General features: G+C 43.7%; 1 protein-coding gene across 1 annotated transcript in view; it reads right to left on the reverse strand.

The window, feature by feature from the left end:
- Positions 1-5,972: 5,972 nt before the first annotated feature.
- Positions 5,973-17,722, reverse strand: part of SPMIP4 (sperm microtubule inner protein 4) — an 86,508-nt gene continuing 74,758 nt past the window's right edge. Inside the window, exons 8-9 of the mRNA XM_073630129.1 lie at positions 14,729-14,820; positions 5,973-6,732 (exon numbers count right to left, since the gene is read on the reverse strand). Of these exons, the coding sequence (XP_073486230.1) occupies positions 6,022-6,732; positions 14,729-14,820 (803 nt within the window). The 3' untranslated portion in view covers positions 5,973-6,021. The remainder of the gene's footprint in view (positions 6,733-14,728; positions 14,821-17,722) is intronic.

The raw sequence follows: 17,722 nt of genomic DNA on the forward strand, positions 1-17,722 counted from the left end.
TTGGGTCCCTGGCTTGGCACTCACAGAGATACTCCTCAAGCGTCACCCCACTGGCCTGCTCGGTCACTGGCTTGACAGACAATAATGCTCTGGATGGGTCCCTGGATTGACCTCTGCTGAAGTCTCCCAATTCTTCACTTCCCTGGTTGGTGAGAATACTGCTCAGGTACTTGCTTCAACTACACACATTGGTCCCTGGTAATAAGGTGGATGGTCCCTCAGTGGCAACAGCTTCCCCTCTACCTGCAACCACAACAGGTTCCCTGGCTGGCAGAATCGTTACTTCTGGCTGGACTGCAAGCCGCAATAGCAACACTACGCTGCTCTCTTGCTTCTGGATAGGCCCTCAGACAGCCTATCAGCCAGATGTCCCCGGGGCAATACGACACACGTCCACCCAGACAGCCGTCCAGGTGGCACAGAATCCCAGTCCCCTGGCCTCACCCAAATAAATAGGCTCTCCCAAAAGGCCAAGAGACCTAAGAAAATCCCTGCCCATTGGCTGAGACACCCTATCTATTCCTAATCTGTCCTTGCAATGCCCTTGTCTTACCTAATGCCACCAGATACCTGGTCATTGGCTGAAATTCAGTGGGAATTAAACTTGCCCGTAAACTGCCTGATTTGTGACATGCCCACCAGGTGAAACTTAACTTTTGCAATGCTGTAGTGGCTGCACATGCAGCAAAGAGCTGTCAACAAGTATCTGTGGGAGAATGACACAAGGACAGGCTCAGGGCACCTCAGCTTTTTTTCCCTACGCCAATGGCTGCTGATAAAGGATGCATGCACTGTACTGTCACCTTTAGAGGCGAGGCGACAAGGATGGTGAGCCGTGACAATGTATGCATCAGTGACACAATCCCTCTTGTGTTCCTGCTGGAGCATACTCTACATGGCATTATGGACAGGGCACTTGAGGCAGAGCAGCAGGAGGAAGAGGAGGACTTCCTTTCCTCTCAAGGCTCGATTTATGCAGACACCATTCTTGCAACGCCACAGAACACAAGAGGAGAGGGAGAAGGAAGAGAAGGATTCTGGCAGTTTTGGAGGCATTGAAGCAGAGGAAGGCATACGTCAAACCTTAAGAGATGTTTTTCAGTCCCCAGAAACCTTGGGAGCAGTACGTGGCTTGGAGGAGACAGTTCCAGATACTGTAATCCTCAGTGACCCCGAGGACCCTGCTTCTCATGCCTCCGCAAACTTACAGTGCATGGGCTCCCTTATTCTTCAGAGCCTGCGAAAGGACCCACAAATTTGTGGCATTAAGGAGAAGGATCTTTATTGGTTGGCAATCCTTCTTGACCACCGTTTTAAGGGGAAAGTGGCGGAACTCATCTTACTCTTGCAGAGGGAGTACATGATGAAATATCTTGAGGATACCCTAAAGAGAAGTTTCTGTAAAGCCTTTCCAGACTCTGGTAGGTTACAGTCTCATGGAAAAGCTAGTTTTGAGGCTTCTGTTGGTCAAAGGAGGGGCGGTGGAGAAGGGGGCCACCTCAGTGATGCATTTAATTTTTTAGTCCTCAGTACCCAGGGCTGTCAGCTTCCACATCCCATCGGCAGCGTCTGCATCATATGGTGGAAGATTATCTAGGGGCAAAAACAGACATGGAGAGCTTTCCAGTAGACGATCCACTGGGTTTCTGGGTTATGAGAATAGACCACTAGATAGAACTTGCCCAGTATGCAATTGAGCTGCTGGCCTTCCCTGCATCCAGCTTCCTTCCTGAATTGGCATTCAGTGCTGTCTGAGGTTTTGTGACAGGTAAAAAAGCGTGTCTGTACACAGACTCCATTGTCTGGCTGACATTAGTCAAACTGAATAAGTCCTGGATTCGCAGCAGCTATCAAGCCCCTGATGCTGATGTAGTTGATTAAGTGTTATTGGAATCTCAAATCTCTGCAAGACTTTATTTTATCTTGAAGTACATTTTTGGTATAGCTTTCATGGGCACAAATAACACCCAATGACCAACTTTTCTGTGCCTGTTTGACAGGTGCATCAAATTACAATTTTTTACAGCAAGGCCAATTCTTGCTTTCATCAAGAGAACCTCTAGAAGGTTACGGGGTGAAGGCACCACCAGCTCCCAAAGCCCAATTTTTACACAACTGTTTGACAGCTGTTTTGGGCATCAAATTTCAATCTTTTACAGAAAGGCCAATTCTTGCTTTCATCAAGAGTACCTTTATAGGGTTACAGTGTGAAGGCACCACCAACACCCAAAGCCCAATTTTTCCATACTTGTTACTTCTATCCAAAGTTTGTGAAAGAGACACCAAACTTTATCTAAAAAATGTTTTAATCTTGGCCTGAGTGTACTATAATTTGGCTTCTTCACATAAGGCTTATAGCTCATGTCAATACCATGTCATTAATATTGATTTAAAGCAGCTGTGCAAAGTAAAGGAAAACCTGATGCCCCATTTTACAGGCAGACTAAGGGGACACCCAGGCATTATATTTAAAGGATTTTTTCATCTTTATTGTTTCACTTTAAGCATCATTAAAACCACTGCTCCTTTAAAAATTATCTTTTTTAAAAGTTTTTTTTTGCATTGGTACATGTAACCCAGGGCAGTAACCGGGCCCCCATACTCTTTGTATGGCCAATAACTTGCACATAAGTCTTCAAAATGGGGACTTTTGATTTTTCAATCTTCAATGGGTTTCGGGTCTGAACTTCTGTGATGTTTGAGAGTTTTGGCACAAACCGAATCGTGGGGTGTTCGGTCCATCTCTAATCATTAGTATACTATTGACAACAATATAAATATAAATCTAACACTCAACTTTTTTGCAAGGCTTCAGGCCCATCAATCCACTCCTTAAACTTGCTGTATAGTGAGTTTGATTTGCTCAAAAATGTATGCTCAAACTCCTCTCACACTGTTGATTACTGATGTACATCACCTTTATTTCTAATTTCCATACTAAGATGGATAACACCTTGTACTGTGAGAAAGTCAATATCCTTTCAATCTTATCCACTCCATCAAATATTGCTGGCTGTCTGTTGATATTCCAAATAACATCCCTGTAATATAACTATTAAATAGATTATTTTTTAGTTTTATGTAAACATTACCATGATCCTTTTTAACATTGACAGCTATGAAACTTGGTATGTATATAACATGACATATCATTGTATGGAAAGTTTTAATAAACAATCCTCTTAATAAATGGACTTGATGTTTATAGATGTAACCTTAAGAAAAAATTTTTATTTCTAATATGAGCACTGGAGCCCATAGATATAGGTCCTTCAAGTCCACATACAGTCAGGTCCATAAATATTGGGACTTCGACACAATTCTAATCTTTTTGGCTCTATACACCACCACAATGGATTTGAAATGAAATGAACAAAATGTCTTTTAATTGCAGACTTTCAGCTTTAATTTGAGGGTATTTACATCCAAATCAGGTAAACGCTGTAGGAATTACAACAGTTTGTATATGTGCCTCCCACTTTTTAAGGGACCAAAAGTAATGGGACAATTGGCTTCTCAGATGTTCCATGGCCAGGTATGTGTTCCCTCATTATCCCATTTACAAGGAGCAGATAAAAGGTCCAGAGTTCATTTCAAGTGTACTATTTGCATTTGGAATCTGTTGCTGTCAACTCTCAATATGAGATCCAAAGAGCTGTCTCTATCAGTGAAGCAAGCCATCATTAGGCTGAAAAACAAAACAAACCCATCAGAGAGATAGAAAAAACATTAGGTGTGGCCAAATAAACTGTTTGGAACATCCTTAAAAAGAAAGAATGCACCAGTGAGCTCAGCAACACCAAAAGACCTGGAAGACCACGGAAAACAACTGTGGTGGATGACCGAAGAATTCTTTCCCTGGTGAAGAAAACACTTTTCACAACAGTTGGCCAGATTAAGAACACTCTTCAGGAGGTAGGTGTATGTGTGTCAAAGTCAACAATCAAGAGAATACTTCACCAGAGTGAATACAGAGGGTTCACCACAAGACGTAAACCATTGGTGAGCCTCAAAAACAGGAAGGCCAGATTAGAGTTTGCCAAACAACATCTAAAAAAGCCTTCACAGTTCTGAAACAACATCCTATGGACAGATGAGACCAATATCAACTTGTACCAGAGTGATGGAAAGAGAAGAGTATGGAGAAGGAAAGGAACTGCTCATGATCCAAAGCATACCACCTCATCAGTGAAGCATGGTGGTGGTAGTGTCATGGCGTGGGCATGTATGGTTGCCAATGGAACTGGTTCTCTTGTATTTATTGATTATGTGACTGCTGACAAAAGCAGCAGGATGAATTCTGAAGTGTTTCAGGCAATATTATCTGCTTATATTCAGCAAAATGCTTCAGAACTCATTGGACGGCGCTTCACAGTGCAGATGGACAATGACCCGAAGCATACTGCGAAAGCAACCAAGGAGTTTTTTTAAGGGAAAGAAGTGGAATGTTATGCAATGGCCAAGTCAGTCAGATGACCTGAATCCGATTGAGCATGCATTTCACTTGCTGAAGACAAAACTGAAGGGAAAATGCCCCAAGAACAAGCAGGAACTGAAGAGAGTTGCAGTAGAGGCCTGGCAGAGCACCACCAGGGATGAAACCCAGCGTCTGGTGATGTCTATGCGTTCCAGACTTCAGGCTGTAATTGACTGCAAAGGATTTGCAACCAAGTATTAAAAAATGAAAGTTTGATGGATGATTGTTAATCTGTCCCATTACTTTTGGTCCCTAAAAAAGTGGGAGGCACATATACAAACTGTTGTAATTCCTACACCGTTCACATGATTTGGATGTAAATACCCTCAAATTAAAGCTGAAAGTCTGCAGTTAAAGCACATCTTGTTCGTTTCATTTCAAATCCATTGTGGTGGTGTATAGAGCCAAAAAGATTAGAATTGTGTTGATGTTCCAATATTTATGGACCTGACTGTATATAGAGCAATAATATTCTTTATATTACCTGTCACTGCAGAGATCACTAGAGGGACAGTCGTGCATAGACATTCTGAGGCTTGCTAAGTAACACTAAGATAATTGGTCCCACACTTTGGATACCGCTGCTTTGTACCATGTCTAGGTGTGTTCTATTACTAAAGACACATGCAAAGTCAAACACATGTGTTGATGCCTGTTTGAAAAGGAAACCTGTGCTAAACTGATTGATGATTGAATGATGATCATCAGCAGAGCTTCACCTCATTCACTAAGCACTGGAGAATATTCCTTTGCAAAGTGAATAGTATACTGGCCTTTAGTAAATCAGCCTGTATATGTGATGGGGCCCAATAGCAAAACAAAATACATTGCCTGCAGTTCAAATCCACTTCAATAAGACCTACTGGGGTTGTTTTACTAAAATTGGAGAGTGCAAAGTCTAGTTCATCTCTGCATAGAAAACAATCAGCTTCCAGGTTTTTGTCAAAGTTTAATCGAACAAGCTGACGTTAGAAGCTGATTGGCTACCATGCACAGCTGCACCAGATTTTGCATTCTCCAGTTTTAGTATATCAACCCCACTGAGCCAAAGAAACTCAGCACAACTCCAAGCAGGTCAAATGCAGCCTCTGAACTGCCATGTGTACTGCTGAAATAAAGTTAATAGGATTTTTCTGACCTGTGTTCATTGTACGTTCCAAAGGCTAGAAAACATGCCTGTCGACATGAGAGCTTATGGAGGTTTCTCAAACCGCATATAAAATTATTGTAGCCAAATGTAGTTGCCATTTTTTTTATATCTACTTACTACTTTGCATAAATTACTATATAATGATGCTGGGACCCCGTATCAGTTCCATAGTTTGTTATAGGTATAGTTAAACCCTTACTAGCCTTTTCAGACAAGGCTAGCAATGGCAGCCTTCATACATCTACAGTACAGATTTCCTTTACTACATGGTTAAATCCAGGATTATCAAACTTGTTTAATATTAGCTAATGAAAGTATTTACAGACTTTTACAACTACAGTTGTATTCAGTAGATTCTTTTATTTCTCTTGCAGTGTTTATACAGTTTATACTGTTAATTATGAAAATAGTGGGAATGGAACCCATAAAATTTGTGCTTCCTTCCAGAATGGCAATTTTCTCTTAGATCTTTTGTCTTTTCTGGAAAGTTTTGGTGGAATGTTTTTTTAGCTGCAGACTTTGAAAAGGAATCTTGAAGCACAAGTAGAGTTGCATGCGGCAAAGTCTTTCCAGTTTTATGAATGCCACTTTGTGCTCTTAATGTGTTCTGGCGAATATAGTGGCCTAATATACTATCTTGTGGATTTATAGAACAAGCCTCTAGACTAGTAAAACACCTTTTTTGGAATGGTTTATTGAGCTCAGAAGCGTTTTCAAAAGCAATATATGGATCCTGTCCACCTGTTAAATTTTCATGGAGTATTTTATACTCCAAATCAGAATGGGTTGGTATGGGTGTTAGCTGTCTTCTGTATAATGCATCTGTCTTTTCTGTGTCTGTAATTTTACGTATATCAGGTTCCTTGTGTCCCTGAGTTGAGGATAAATACTCCTCTGTGTTTTCCTTCTTAGTTGTGTTACTAGCAGTGTCAGAAGTACAAGATCTATGCCTAGGTGTCTCCGCCTCAGTGTTCAAACTGGGTTTATATTCTACATTTTCACTTTCAGGTTCCTCTTTCACAAGAGTCCGGCGACCATCTCTTGAGCGTGCAATGCGTCCTTCTATTGGCCGTGCTTGAAGGACAGTCGATAAGAATGCTGGCTTCTAAAAAAAGGTAATTGTGACATTACATAAATGAATTTTTTATCCAACTGCAAAGTTTGCAAATCTTTCAATTCATGCAATTTCTTCTTCTTTTTTTTATTTTTTTACAAATACGTCACTTTACCCAAGAACTACAGCCTACTGTCATTTGAGTGAAATTACACTGGACACTGTGGATATACTATATTACTTTTTTCTTTTAACCACTTCAGCCCCGGAAGGATTCACCCTCTTCCTGACCAGAGCACTTTTTGCGATTGCGCCACTGCGTCGCTTTAACTGACAATTGTGCAGTCGTGCAACGTTGCACCCAAACAAAATTGACGTCCTTTTATTCCCACAAATAGAGCTTTCTTTTGGTGGTATTTGATCACCTCTGCGGTTTTTATTTTTTGCGCTATAAACAAAAAAAGAGCGACAATTTTGAAAAAAAACCCAATATTTTTTACTTTTTGCTATAATAAATATCCCCAAAAAAATATATTAAAAAACTAATTTCTTTCTCAGTTTAGGCCGATATGTATTCTTCTACATTTTTTTGTTAAAAAAAAATCGCAATAAGCATATATTGATTGGTTTGCGCAAAAGTAATAGCATCTACAAAAAAGGGCATAGATTTATGGCATTTTTATTATTAATTTTTTTTATTAGTAATGGCGACGATCCGCAATTTTTATTATGACTGCGACATTATGGTGGACACATCGGACACTTTTGACACTATTTTGGGACCATTGTCATTTATACAGCGATCAGTGCTATAAAAATGCACTGATTACTGTGTAAATGACACTGGCAGGGAAGGGGTTAAACACTAGGGGGCGATCAAGTGTGTCCTAAGGAGGTGTTCTAGCTGTGGGGACGATGGGCTACCACTGACATGACAGCGATCACTGCTCCCGATCACAGCCAGCAGTAGATCACTTAGTAAAGGAAATGTGAGTAAAAGACTGCGCTATAGGTGAATATTAAAGTGATAGTGTGGCGCTAATTAGTTAGTTAGTTAGCGCCACACTATCACTTTAATATAGCAGTAGATCACTGTCATGGTCATGTCACTAGGCAGAACAGGGAAATGCATTGTTTACAAAGGCATCTCCCCGTTCTTCCGCTCTGTGACACGATTGTGGGCCCCTGGTGGACATCGAGGCCGCGGGACCCACAGGCATGGTTACGGAGTACGTGGCGGGTGCCCACAATGCTGCTATTTAAAGGGGACGTACCTGTACGCCCATTTGCCCAGCCGTGTCATTGTGCTGACGTACATCGTCGTGCGCTGGTCAGCTAGTGGTTAAGGCCCATTTAAGGACATTTCTGGTTGCACCTAAGCAAGTCACTGCTCTGCCATCTCGCTGCAAATAAACCTCCTTTGTAGCAGATGAGACAGTTACCATTCATGTCTGTGGTTAAATGGATTGCACCTTTACACGCATTAGAGAATAATGTAGACTTGGACATAAACACATTGTTACCCTGGTAAATCAAGGGCGTTTATTTTTTACAGTGTAATTAAGGCTAAATCTTTTATTTTAGTTGAAGATAGAGTGGCAAGGGGGTTGTTAGAGCCCCTGTCAGGTTTTTATTGCTGTCTGTGACCCCACTGGGAAGATTTACCCTCTGTATTACCCTGCTGACCACCATCACTGGGAGTTAAAGCCCCACTGTGGGTAACAAAAAAAAATTACTCTTGCAGTGGGGCCTCGCAAACTGCAAGGATTAAATGCTTGCTAAGGTAGAGAGCTAAGCTGTAATACTTGCCATACTAGAGATTTCCTCTCACTTTCTGTTGTGTCTACAGGGCAGGAAGTAAAGGAAAATCTTCCCAATGGTGCAAAAAAAAAAATATGACAGGGGCTTAACCACCATTCTTGCTCTATCCAAAATGAAAAAAAAAAAGGAAAATTTATATCAAATACTTACCGTAATTTTCCTTTCCTGATAGGCTCCATGGCAGCATACGTGTGGGTTGACCCCGCCTCCATAACTACCCAATAGGACCCCCTCCCTATAAATTTCAGCTGTGAGCTCCCAGTCGCGTTTCGTAACTAGCCTACTCCAGCATTGGGAGGGACTCCTGCTGCCATGGAGCCTATCAGGAAAGGAAAATTACGGTAAGTATTTGATATAAATTTTTCGTTTTCCTGACAGGCTCCATGGCAGCATACGTGTGGGAATTAACTCGCCAAACACACCCGGGTGGGCAAAATGCTGAGCAAGAAAATAAATTTATTTAACACTGTCAACTGACAGCACTTTCAAACCAAAATTAACGGATGACAAGGCGGCTGGTTCAACACAATAGTGGGAAACAAATGTATTAATAGATGACCAAGAAGCCGCTCTACATATAACTTCGGGTGCGACATGAAGAGAAGCCGCCCACGAGGTTGAGATACTCCGAGTTGAGTGTGCAGTAACTGCCTCTGGAGGAGCCAAGCCCTTCGCTTTATAAGCCCTTTGAATGGTCTGTACTATCCAAGCAGAGATGGATCTAATTGAGGCCCGTTTTCCTTTATTTTTTCCCCGTAGAAGAATAAAAAGAAAGTCTGTTTGTCTAAATGATTTCGTAACTTCCAAGTATTGACTCAAAGTATGTCCCACATCAAGGGGATGGACATCTTGACCTTCTGTTGTGCTAAAGGTAGGCAACACAATTTCCTGATTTTCGTGAAAAATAGATGTCACTTTAGGGTTTGAGCCCAACATGGGAATTAACACTGCTCTATCCGGAAAAAAGGTCAGGAAAGGCTCTTTAGAACCTAAGTTTCTGATTTCAGACACTCTTTTGGCTGAAGTTACTGCCACCAGGAAGACGGTCTTGAGTGTGAGGTCTTTAACTGATAGAGGATTTTCAGGATCTGTTCCAAGTGTGGAAAGAAAATCTAGAACAAGGGGAAGATCCCATTTAGAGGCAAATCCAACCCTGCTTGCAGAAAGCTGAGGATATCCTGGACTTCTGGAGAACCACAAGGATTAGGTCTAGAGGCCATGTGCTCTGTGAACTTGGACCAGATACGTTCATAAACTCTATTAGTGCTCATCCGTCTGGCATTAAGAAGCGTCGGAATGGCTTCTTCTGGACAACCTAAGGCTTCAAGCCTTCCCCTCTCAAAAACCAGACCCTGAGATGTAGATGAGCAGGGCATGGATGCAGGATTGTGCCTTGGGACAGAAGATCCACCCTGAGAGGTAGGGGGATTGAATCCCGATAACTGAGGAGAGTTAAGAGGGGAAACCATGGCCTGTTGGGCCAAAACGGTATTACTGCTATGACTTCCACCTCCTCTGTTCTGAGCCTGCGGAGAAACTGGAGTATCACAGGTACCGGAGGGAAGGCATACGCCTTGTTGAACCTCCACCGATCCGTGAGGGCATCTATCCCATAGGCTTGGGGATCCTGGAACCTCGAGTAATACTTGGTCAGTTTGTAATTGCATGGGGATGCAAACAGATCCACTTCTGGAGACACTCCCAGTGTCAGGAGCCACTTGAACACCTCTTTGTGCAGGGACCACTCGTTGTTGTCCATTTGAACATGGGACAGAAAGTCCGCCTGTACATTCTGGACCCCCGGAATGTAGACTGAAGAAATGTTGGACAGATTCTTCTGAGCCCAGTTCATGATTGGCTCCACCTCCCGTAGGAGGGACCAGCTGCGAGTCCCACCTTGTTTCCTTATATAGGCCACTGCGGTTGTATTGTCCAACTGGAGCATCACTGAGGAGTTTTCTATCAGATGGTGGAAGGATCTGAGCGCCTGAAAGGCTGCTCGAAGTTCCAGTATATTGGATACAATCTTCTGAGATGGCGAGTTCCATCTGCCCTGAGCCACTTCTGACAGGCAATGAGCACCCCAGCCCCAATTTCTGGCATCTGAGGTCACTGTGACCCATGTGATGGGGAGAATCGAGTGGCAGTTGCGGAGATTCTTCCCTTGGAGCCACCAAAGGAGAGACTCTCTCATGGATGGAGTGAGGAGGATGTGCTGACTCTTGTTGGGAGAATCCCACTGTTGGAGAAACCCTTTCTGGAATGGGCGACTGTGCCATTGTGCCCACTTCACCATGGGAATGGTGGCTGCCATTGTGCCAATCACCTTCAGACATTGAAGAGCGGACAGGTGAGATGAAGCGAGTGTTGAACGGATCCTGTCCCGGATCACCACAATCTTCTCCTCGGGTAGTGAGATGGTGCCTTCTAGTGTGTTGAAATGGGCACCTAGAAATATGAGAGACTGAGATGGAATCAGGTGACTTTTCTCCAAATTCAGGAGCCACCCAAACTCTTGGAGATTGGCAATTACTAGACTCCTGTGCTCTAGAAGCTGACCCCTGTCCTGGGCTAGAAGGAGGAGGTGTCTAGATAGTGGTGGAGACGAACTCCTTTGACTCGGAGCAAAGCAACAACAGCCAACAGAACCTTGGAAAACACCCGAGGTGATGTCGTGAGACCAAATGGAAGGCAGGTAAACTGTAAGTGTTGATCGCCTACAGCAAAGCGAAGGAACTTTTGGAAGTCTGCTGCCACTGGGACATGAAAGTAGGCATCTTTTAAGTCTATTGACACCAACCAGTCTCCTAGATGAACCGATTGTTGAATCGTTAATAGTGACTCCATCTTGAATTTTTCCTTTCGGATAAACCGGTTGAGATGAGTCAGGTCTATAACAGGCCTCCATGTGCCGTTCTTCTTCTGTACCAGAAACAGAGGGGAATACATGCCTTCGCCTCGTTCGCCATCTGGAACAGGAATGGCTGCGTTTTGAGCTAATAAAGAGCTTACGTAAGCTAAAAGAACTTGTCTCTTCTCCCCTGAACTTGGAAGATTTGTTGGTATGAATCTTAGTCTGGGAGTGCTGTTGAAAACCCAGGTGTGGCCTGAGGACACTGTCTTGACAGTCCAGAAATCCCGAATTGAGGCCGCCCAAACCTGCCGGAAGTGGAGCAGACGAGCCCCCACCTGACATGTTTGAGCGGGCCCAATTTCAAAAGGACTTAGTGGAGTCCTGGTTACTAGTAGAAGCCCCTTTTGTGGGCTTTTTAAAAGAGGACTGCCTGGATTTCCAGGATCTTGAAAATTCCCAACCAGGCCTGTAACTACGTGCTTCCCTTGCATGGTCGGTGTACTGCGATCTTGAAAAGGTGCGTTTTTGGTTCTGTAAATGCCTATCTTGAGGGAGAAACCCCGATTTACCACCCGTAGCCCGGGTAATGGCGCTGTCAAGCTTGTTCCCGAAGAGAGACGATCCCTCAAATGGAATATGGCACCAAGCCTGCTTAGAGGCTGGATCCGCCAACCAGGGTCGCAGCCACAAGGTCCGACGGGCGGTGACCGATGACAACATCACCCGAGCCACTAGGCGAATAATGTCAATAGAGACCTCCCCCAGAAAGGCGGAGGCTATCCTGATTTCCTGAATAGGGGAGCTCTTAGCCGCTTCTTCAGAGATACCTCTAAGAGAATCATTCACATTGTCTGACCATGCCTATAAAGCTTTAGAGACTGCTGCTAAGGCCAGAGCAGGTTTGCACACTGTGCCTGCTGTCAGATAAATCCTTTTTAGGTCAGCATCAATCCGTCTCTCCAGCGGATCTTTAAATGAGACTGTATCTTCGAGAGGGAGAGTCACATACCTCACAAGTCTCATTAATGCAGCATCTACCAAGGGAGCTGACTCAAGGTGTTTAACCTCTTCTTCCTTGAAAGGGTATAGTTTTGAGATTTTAGACTGCATAGAACTTTTTCTATCCGTCTTGCACCATTCTTCAGATATTATAGCTCCTACTTCAGTGAGGAAAGGAAAATAATAACGCTCCTTGCTGAGTTGTTTGAAAAACTTTCCTGTTTAGCAGGAGAAATAACTGGGTCTTCCCAATTCAAAGCGTCTTTAACAGCTTTCACCAGAGAAGGAACCAGGGCGTATTGAAAGCCCATCCCAGGATCATCTGCTTCTGACCCACTATCTGAAGGGGGAGCTGACTGGTGACTAGGTTGAGAAGACTCCCACGTCTCCTGGACTGGACCCTCTTCTGACAGGGGAATCAGTGGATCTGGAGGAGAATCACGAGGCTTTTCAGCATCTCTCTCCTGCAGCGATTCTTTCACGACTCGCTTGATTAGTGTTTCCAGGTGTTGGTCTGCACCTTCCCTCTCATTAGCTGCTTTAGAGAAACAGCGGTCACAGAGAGACTTGCTGGCAGGAACTGGGGCCCTGCATCCCCAACATATTTTCTCCGGTCCCCTACTATGAGATGAGGGGGGGTGAGGAGAGCCTCTACTGTGGTCTTTAGACTTAGAGGATGAACCATGGTGTCTAGAGCCAGAGGAGGAATGCCGGTGGTGTGATTTAGACAACCTGCTCCTTCTGCGGGAACTACTTTGTCTTTGGTCAGACCTAGAAGGGCTAAGGAAAGAAGGAAGACAGGAATAGAGAAAGAGAAAGGCACAAAGTCAGAATAATGCCCTACACTCCACTCTCTTCCCCCCAACAGGCAAGTAAAGGAACACTTTCCAACCTTACCTGCTGCGAGAGGACTGGCCACCAGGAGGCAGTGAAGAGTCCATGGCTGATGCTTGGAATCACTGCAGGTGAACACAGAATACATCAGATAAACCAGAAAGCAAAACAGGCAAAGTTCAGACCCATCTGTACTGCCCTTACCTGGGGTAGGCTCTGCAGATGCTCAGGGAAGTCGCCGCTATGCCCACTATCGTTCCCGAGAACTGCAAGCCTCCCCAGACTTTTTAAAATTGCCGCGTGATGTCACAGCTCACGTACGATCGATTCGGCCAGGAACGTCCGTACACGCCTTCGTTTCGGGACCGCACATGCGCAGAACGCAGACGGAACCCGGAAGTAGAGGGAGCGGCGGCTGGAACGCACAGGGAACCAGCCGCTGTATAGGCATAATATAAAAGGAACAGGCAATGCAAGAAAAACAAACCACAAACATAAACACTGCTGCCATGAAGGCGATACATGCTTACCACCACCTACGATCGATTCGGCCAGGAACGTCCGTACACACACACCGGGCTTTCAGGCAGATAATGACCACCTGCCTACTGCTAGGTAATAGGCCTGTGCGCGCTTTTCATTCCATATGAATCCAGCTCTTCAGCGCTTACTCTGCAATACACTCCATACCCTGCTAACAGTCAAGGCTTATCGGAGGGACGTAACATCACATCGTTCGGCCGATACGATCGCAAGACATCGTCTTCAGGTAGGAGAACCAAACATAAGGTCCTATGGAGGAGGACAAAAAAGGAACACGGCTGGGAGCTCACAGCTGAAATTTATAGGGAGGGGGTCCTATTGGGTAGTTATGGAGGTGTGGTCAACCCACACGTATGCTGTCATGGAGCCTGTCAGGAAAAATATTTACATATACTTGCACAGTTCCATAGATGGCATAAAACCTTTTTGGAATCATTGTGTCCTTAATTTGAAAATGAATGCAGATGTAGAAAACACAACTATACTGAAAGCCACTTTCTTAAAGGAGAAGTAGGGCCAAAGCTCTTTTGGCCATATTTCTCCTGTGGGTCACAGAATGCACTCAGTTCTTCACTCCTGTGACCCATATTCAGCTGACAATGGGTCAATGTCAATGCCACTGGGAGTCCACTTCTACTCCCTCCACAGCCTGGCACTCCAGTGAGCGCTGGAGGGGCAGAGCAGAGAGCTCAATTTTGTTGAAGACCTAGAATTGAGCTATCAGCAGTCTTTGATCGCTCAGGTCTCGGTCGTAGAGACAGCGGGGGACAGATACAGCATTGGACCGATGCTACATTCATCTAGGTGAGCATAAATGTCAATTTTGTAAATTCCCATACTCTATTAATGTCAGAGATTATGGCTGGACTTTCATAAATGTAAGTCAGTGTGTGGTTTAGTGGCTAAATTTAAGGCACACTAATTTTTATGACATATCTTAGAAAATTATGCTTGTATATGACTTATGTAATGTGTGCATACATGAATATAACTTACCATTTCTGTGTTTTCATCTGTTTTTCCTGTTATGTTGCCAATTACTTTCTCATAATAATCGTCAAGTTGTAGTGGGTTCATTTCACCACGGTCTGAGTATAAAAGAAAATTATTGTTCAGAAAAGTACTAAAAAAGAATGGGATGTTTATCAGTGTTTGTATTGTTCTCTGTATGAGGTACTTGGCAAAACTCTTGATTTATGTGCAGGCCATTTTTTGTGACTGGTTTGGATCACTCCACAGTGTTTGACATGACAATTGAATGAAGGTGATGTATGACAATATGCAACGGGGAGGAGTTATGGAGTTTGTGAACAAGTTCCTGGTCAAGGCTACATGGCTGCCAGTGCTACAAAAATAGTGTTGTAGCAGACAGTGTAGATAAATGTGGCAGTCTTTAGCAGTACAGGTTGTACATTACTTATAAATCCTGTAGTAGCACAGGAGGTAACATCTTGAATGAAAGTCATAAAAGCACTCGGCTGTGCATGTTAAAAGTTTTATGAATTTGTTTTTTAGAGTAAGACACCTAAAAGTCTCCCGTATTCAGGCTTCACCTGTGAGGCTGCGCTAATACCATAAAAGCTGGAACACTGCATAAGGCTCAGTTCACAATACGGTGACCTGAAAGTCACGCAACTTATGGTGCGACTTTGCCAGGCGACTCCCTGGTGACTTGCTGGCGACTTGTGTATTACTATGATGCGACTGTGAAGTGAGGAAGGGGCTACACTCCAGGGAATTCCTGTGTAATCTTACTGTAATGTTGGATCCAAATCACATCAATATAGATGAGGATCCAACTTGGAGGCGACTTCCATTAAAGTCTATGGGCACAAATTGGATAGAAGTCACCTTGAAGTAGTACAGGAACTTGACTGAGGGACTGGCAGAGTGTAGAGGTTCCGATTATCTATAAAACATTAAACACTTGACCAATCCCTCCTTCCAAAATGACCAGACGACACATTTTATTTGGAGTCGAATGGCCATAGCAGCCTTGTATTACAAATCATTAAATACAATATTCACAAGAAAACAAGTTTAATGCATATAATACAGTCAATGCATAACATATAAACCAACTTCAGCTTATGCCCGGTCTAAGGTCTTTGAAGGCCTATGTACTCACAATTAACTTGTTGTATCTGCCACCGAATCAAAGGCCCCCAGCCGCAACTACAGCGGCTCGGGGACAATTAACCACTTATGTACTACCAGATACAACCTAATACCCTGATGTTACCACCGTAATGTTAGGAAGGGACACCCATACCTCAGATGGGCCCAACCCACAATTATTTAACCAGCACCACCTTCAAAGACCCAATAGACCCCCTGCCTGCTGCTATGACAAGAAAATAAGGACTAAGGTCCTATATACTCACGATTAACCGGTTGTATCCGTCATCCAATCAAAGGCACCCAGTCGCAACTACCCCAGCTCAGGGACAATTAACCACTTATTTACTACCAAATACAACCTAATTAATACCCTGATGTTACCAACGTATTGCCAGGAAGGCACACCCATTCCTCAGATGGGTCCAACCCACTATTTTCCACTGATATTTTTCCAGCACTGCCTTCAAATGACCAATAGACCCCCTTGCCTGTTGCTATGACAAGAAAATAAAAGGACCAAGAAATTAAATGGCAAGCTAACATAAAACCCCAAAACCCACTACATATACCCCAGCACCTTGAGAAAGTAGGAGGCTCCCCCAAACCAAAACAAACAAGGAAGGGAGGGTGGGAAAAAACTGTCTGATGCTGTGATGAGCTCTGACTGAGCTGTGACACTATCTCCCTGTTAGCAGAGTATTGAAATCATGCTGGAAGTTTGTTGTATGCAGTAATACGGCTTATCAATGCATGCCTTTACAGAATGGAGAAATATGAACACAGGAACAAGGAGCATCCAAGTACATAGAGAGGATAGACAAACATCCTGTTATGTCATAAATAATGTATATACAGTATAATACTACAGCACCACCTGCTGCTTAGACAGGCATAATGCATATGCAGTATTTAGTCAGTTTATGAACAACTTTTCTGTTGTACTTTTCCAACACCCCCTCCTCTCTACCCTCTACAGGACACACCTTCTGCCTTGAACTCTTCAATCTGCTAAGCAGACTGCAGCATATCAAAATCACCCACTAATACTCCGCCTCTTCTGCAGGCCCCAGTCATGCTGGCCCTCCACCTAGTTTCACTCAGCTCCAGGCCATGTACTTTTTCAAAAGTCGATAATGCTAATTAAGACAGCTCTCATTGACTAACATAGGATTTCACATGTCATGCGACTTGGGTTCTCACATGTCAGATTCCAAGTCGCGGCAGTGTAAACCAAGCCTAATGGTATGAAGCACTTCTTTCTAAACAACAAAACTTTGACATTATGCTATCATTTTCTGACTATACTAGGGCAGATAGCAAATAAACTTTACTTTTGTCTGTAATAAATACTTTATTATATTTATTCTATTCTATTTATTTTATGATATACCGTATTTATTGGCGTATAACACGCACCCCAATTTAAGAAGGAAGTTTCAGGGAAAAAAATATTTTTTTTAACTGGTTGCGGACCAGCCGCCGCAGTTTTACTGTGGCAGGTTGGCTCCGCTGCGCAAAATCACGTTATATTACGTTATCTTGTATAGCAGGCGCGCGCGTGCCCACCGCGAGCTCCGTGAGTCCGACCGTGGGTCTCGCAGACTCGATGTCCGTGGAGATACCCGCGATCATCTCACCGAGAGGAAGAACCGGGAAATGCTAATGTAAACAAGGATTTCCCCGTTCTGCCCTAGTGGCAGGACACTGATCACAACTCTTTGTAATCGGGAGTGGTGATCAGTGTCATGTCACACATAATCCATCCCACCCACAGTTAGAATCACTCCCTAGGACACACTTAACCCCTGCAGCGCCCCCTCCTGGTTAACCCCTTCACTGCCAGTCACATTTACACAGTAATCAATGCAT

The sequence above is a fragment of the Aquarana catesbeiana genome, linkage group LG05, assembly GCF_042186555.1.
Source record: "Aquarana catesbeiana isolate 2022-GZ linkage group LG05, ASM4218655v1, whole genome shotgun sequence".
In the NCBI taxonomy this organism is placed as follows: Eukaryota; Metazoa; Chordata; class Amphibia; order Anura; family Ranidae; genus Aquarana; species Aquarana catesbeiana.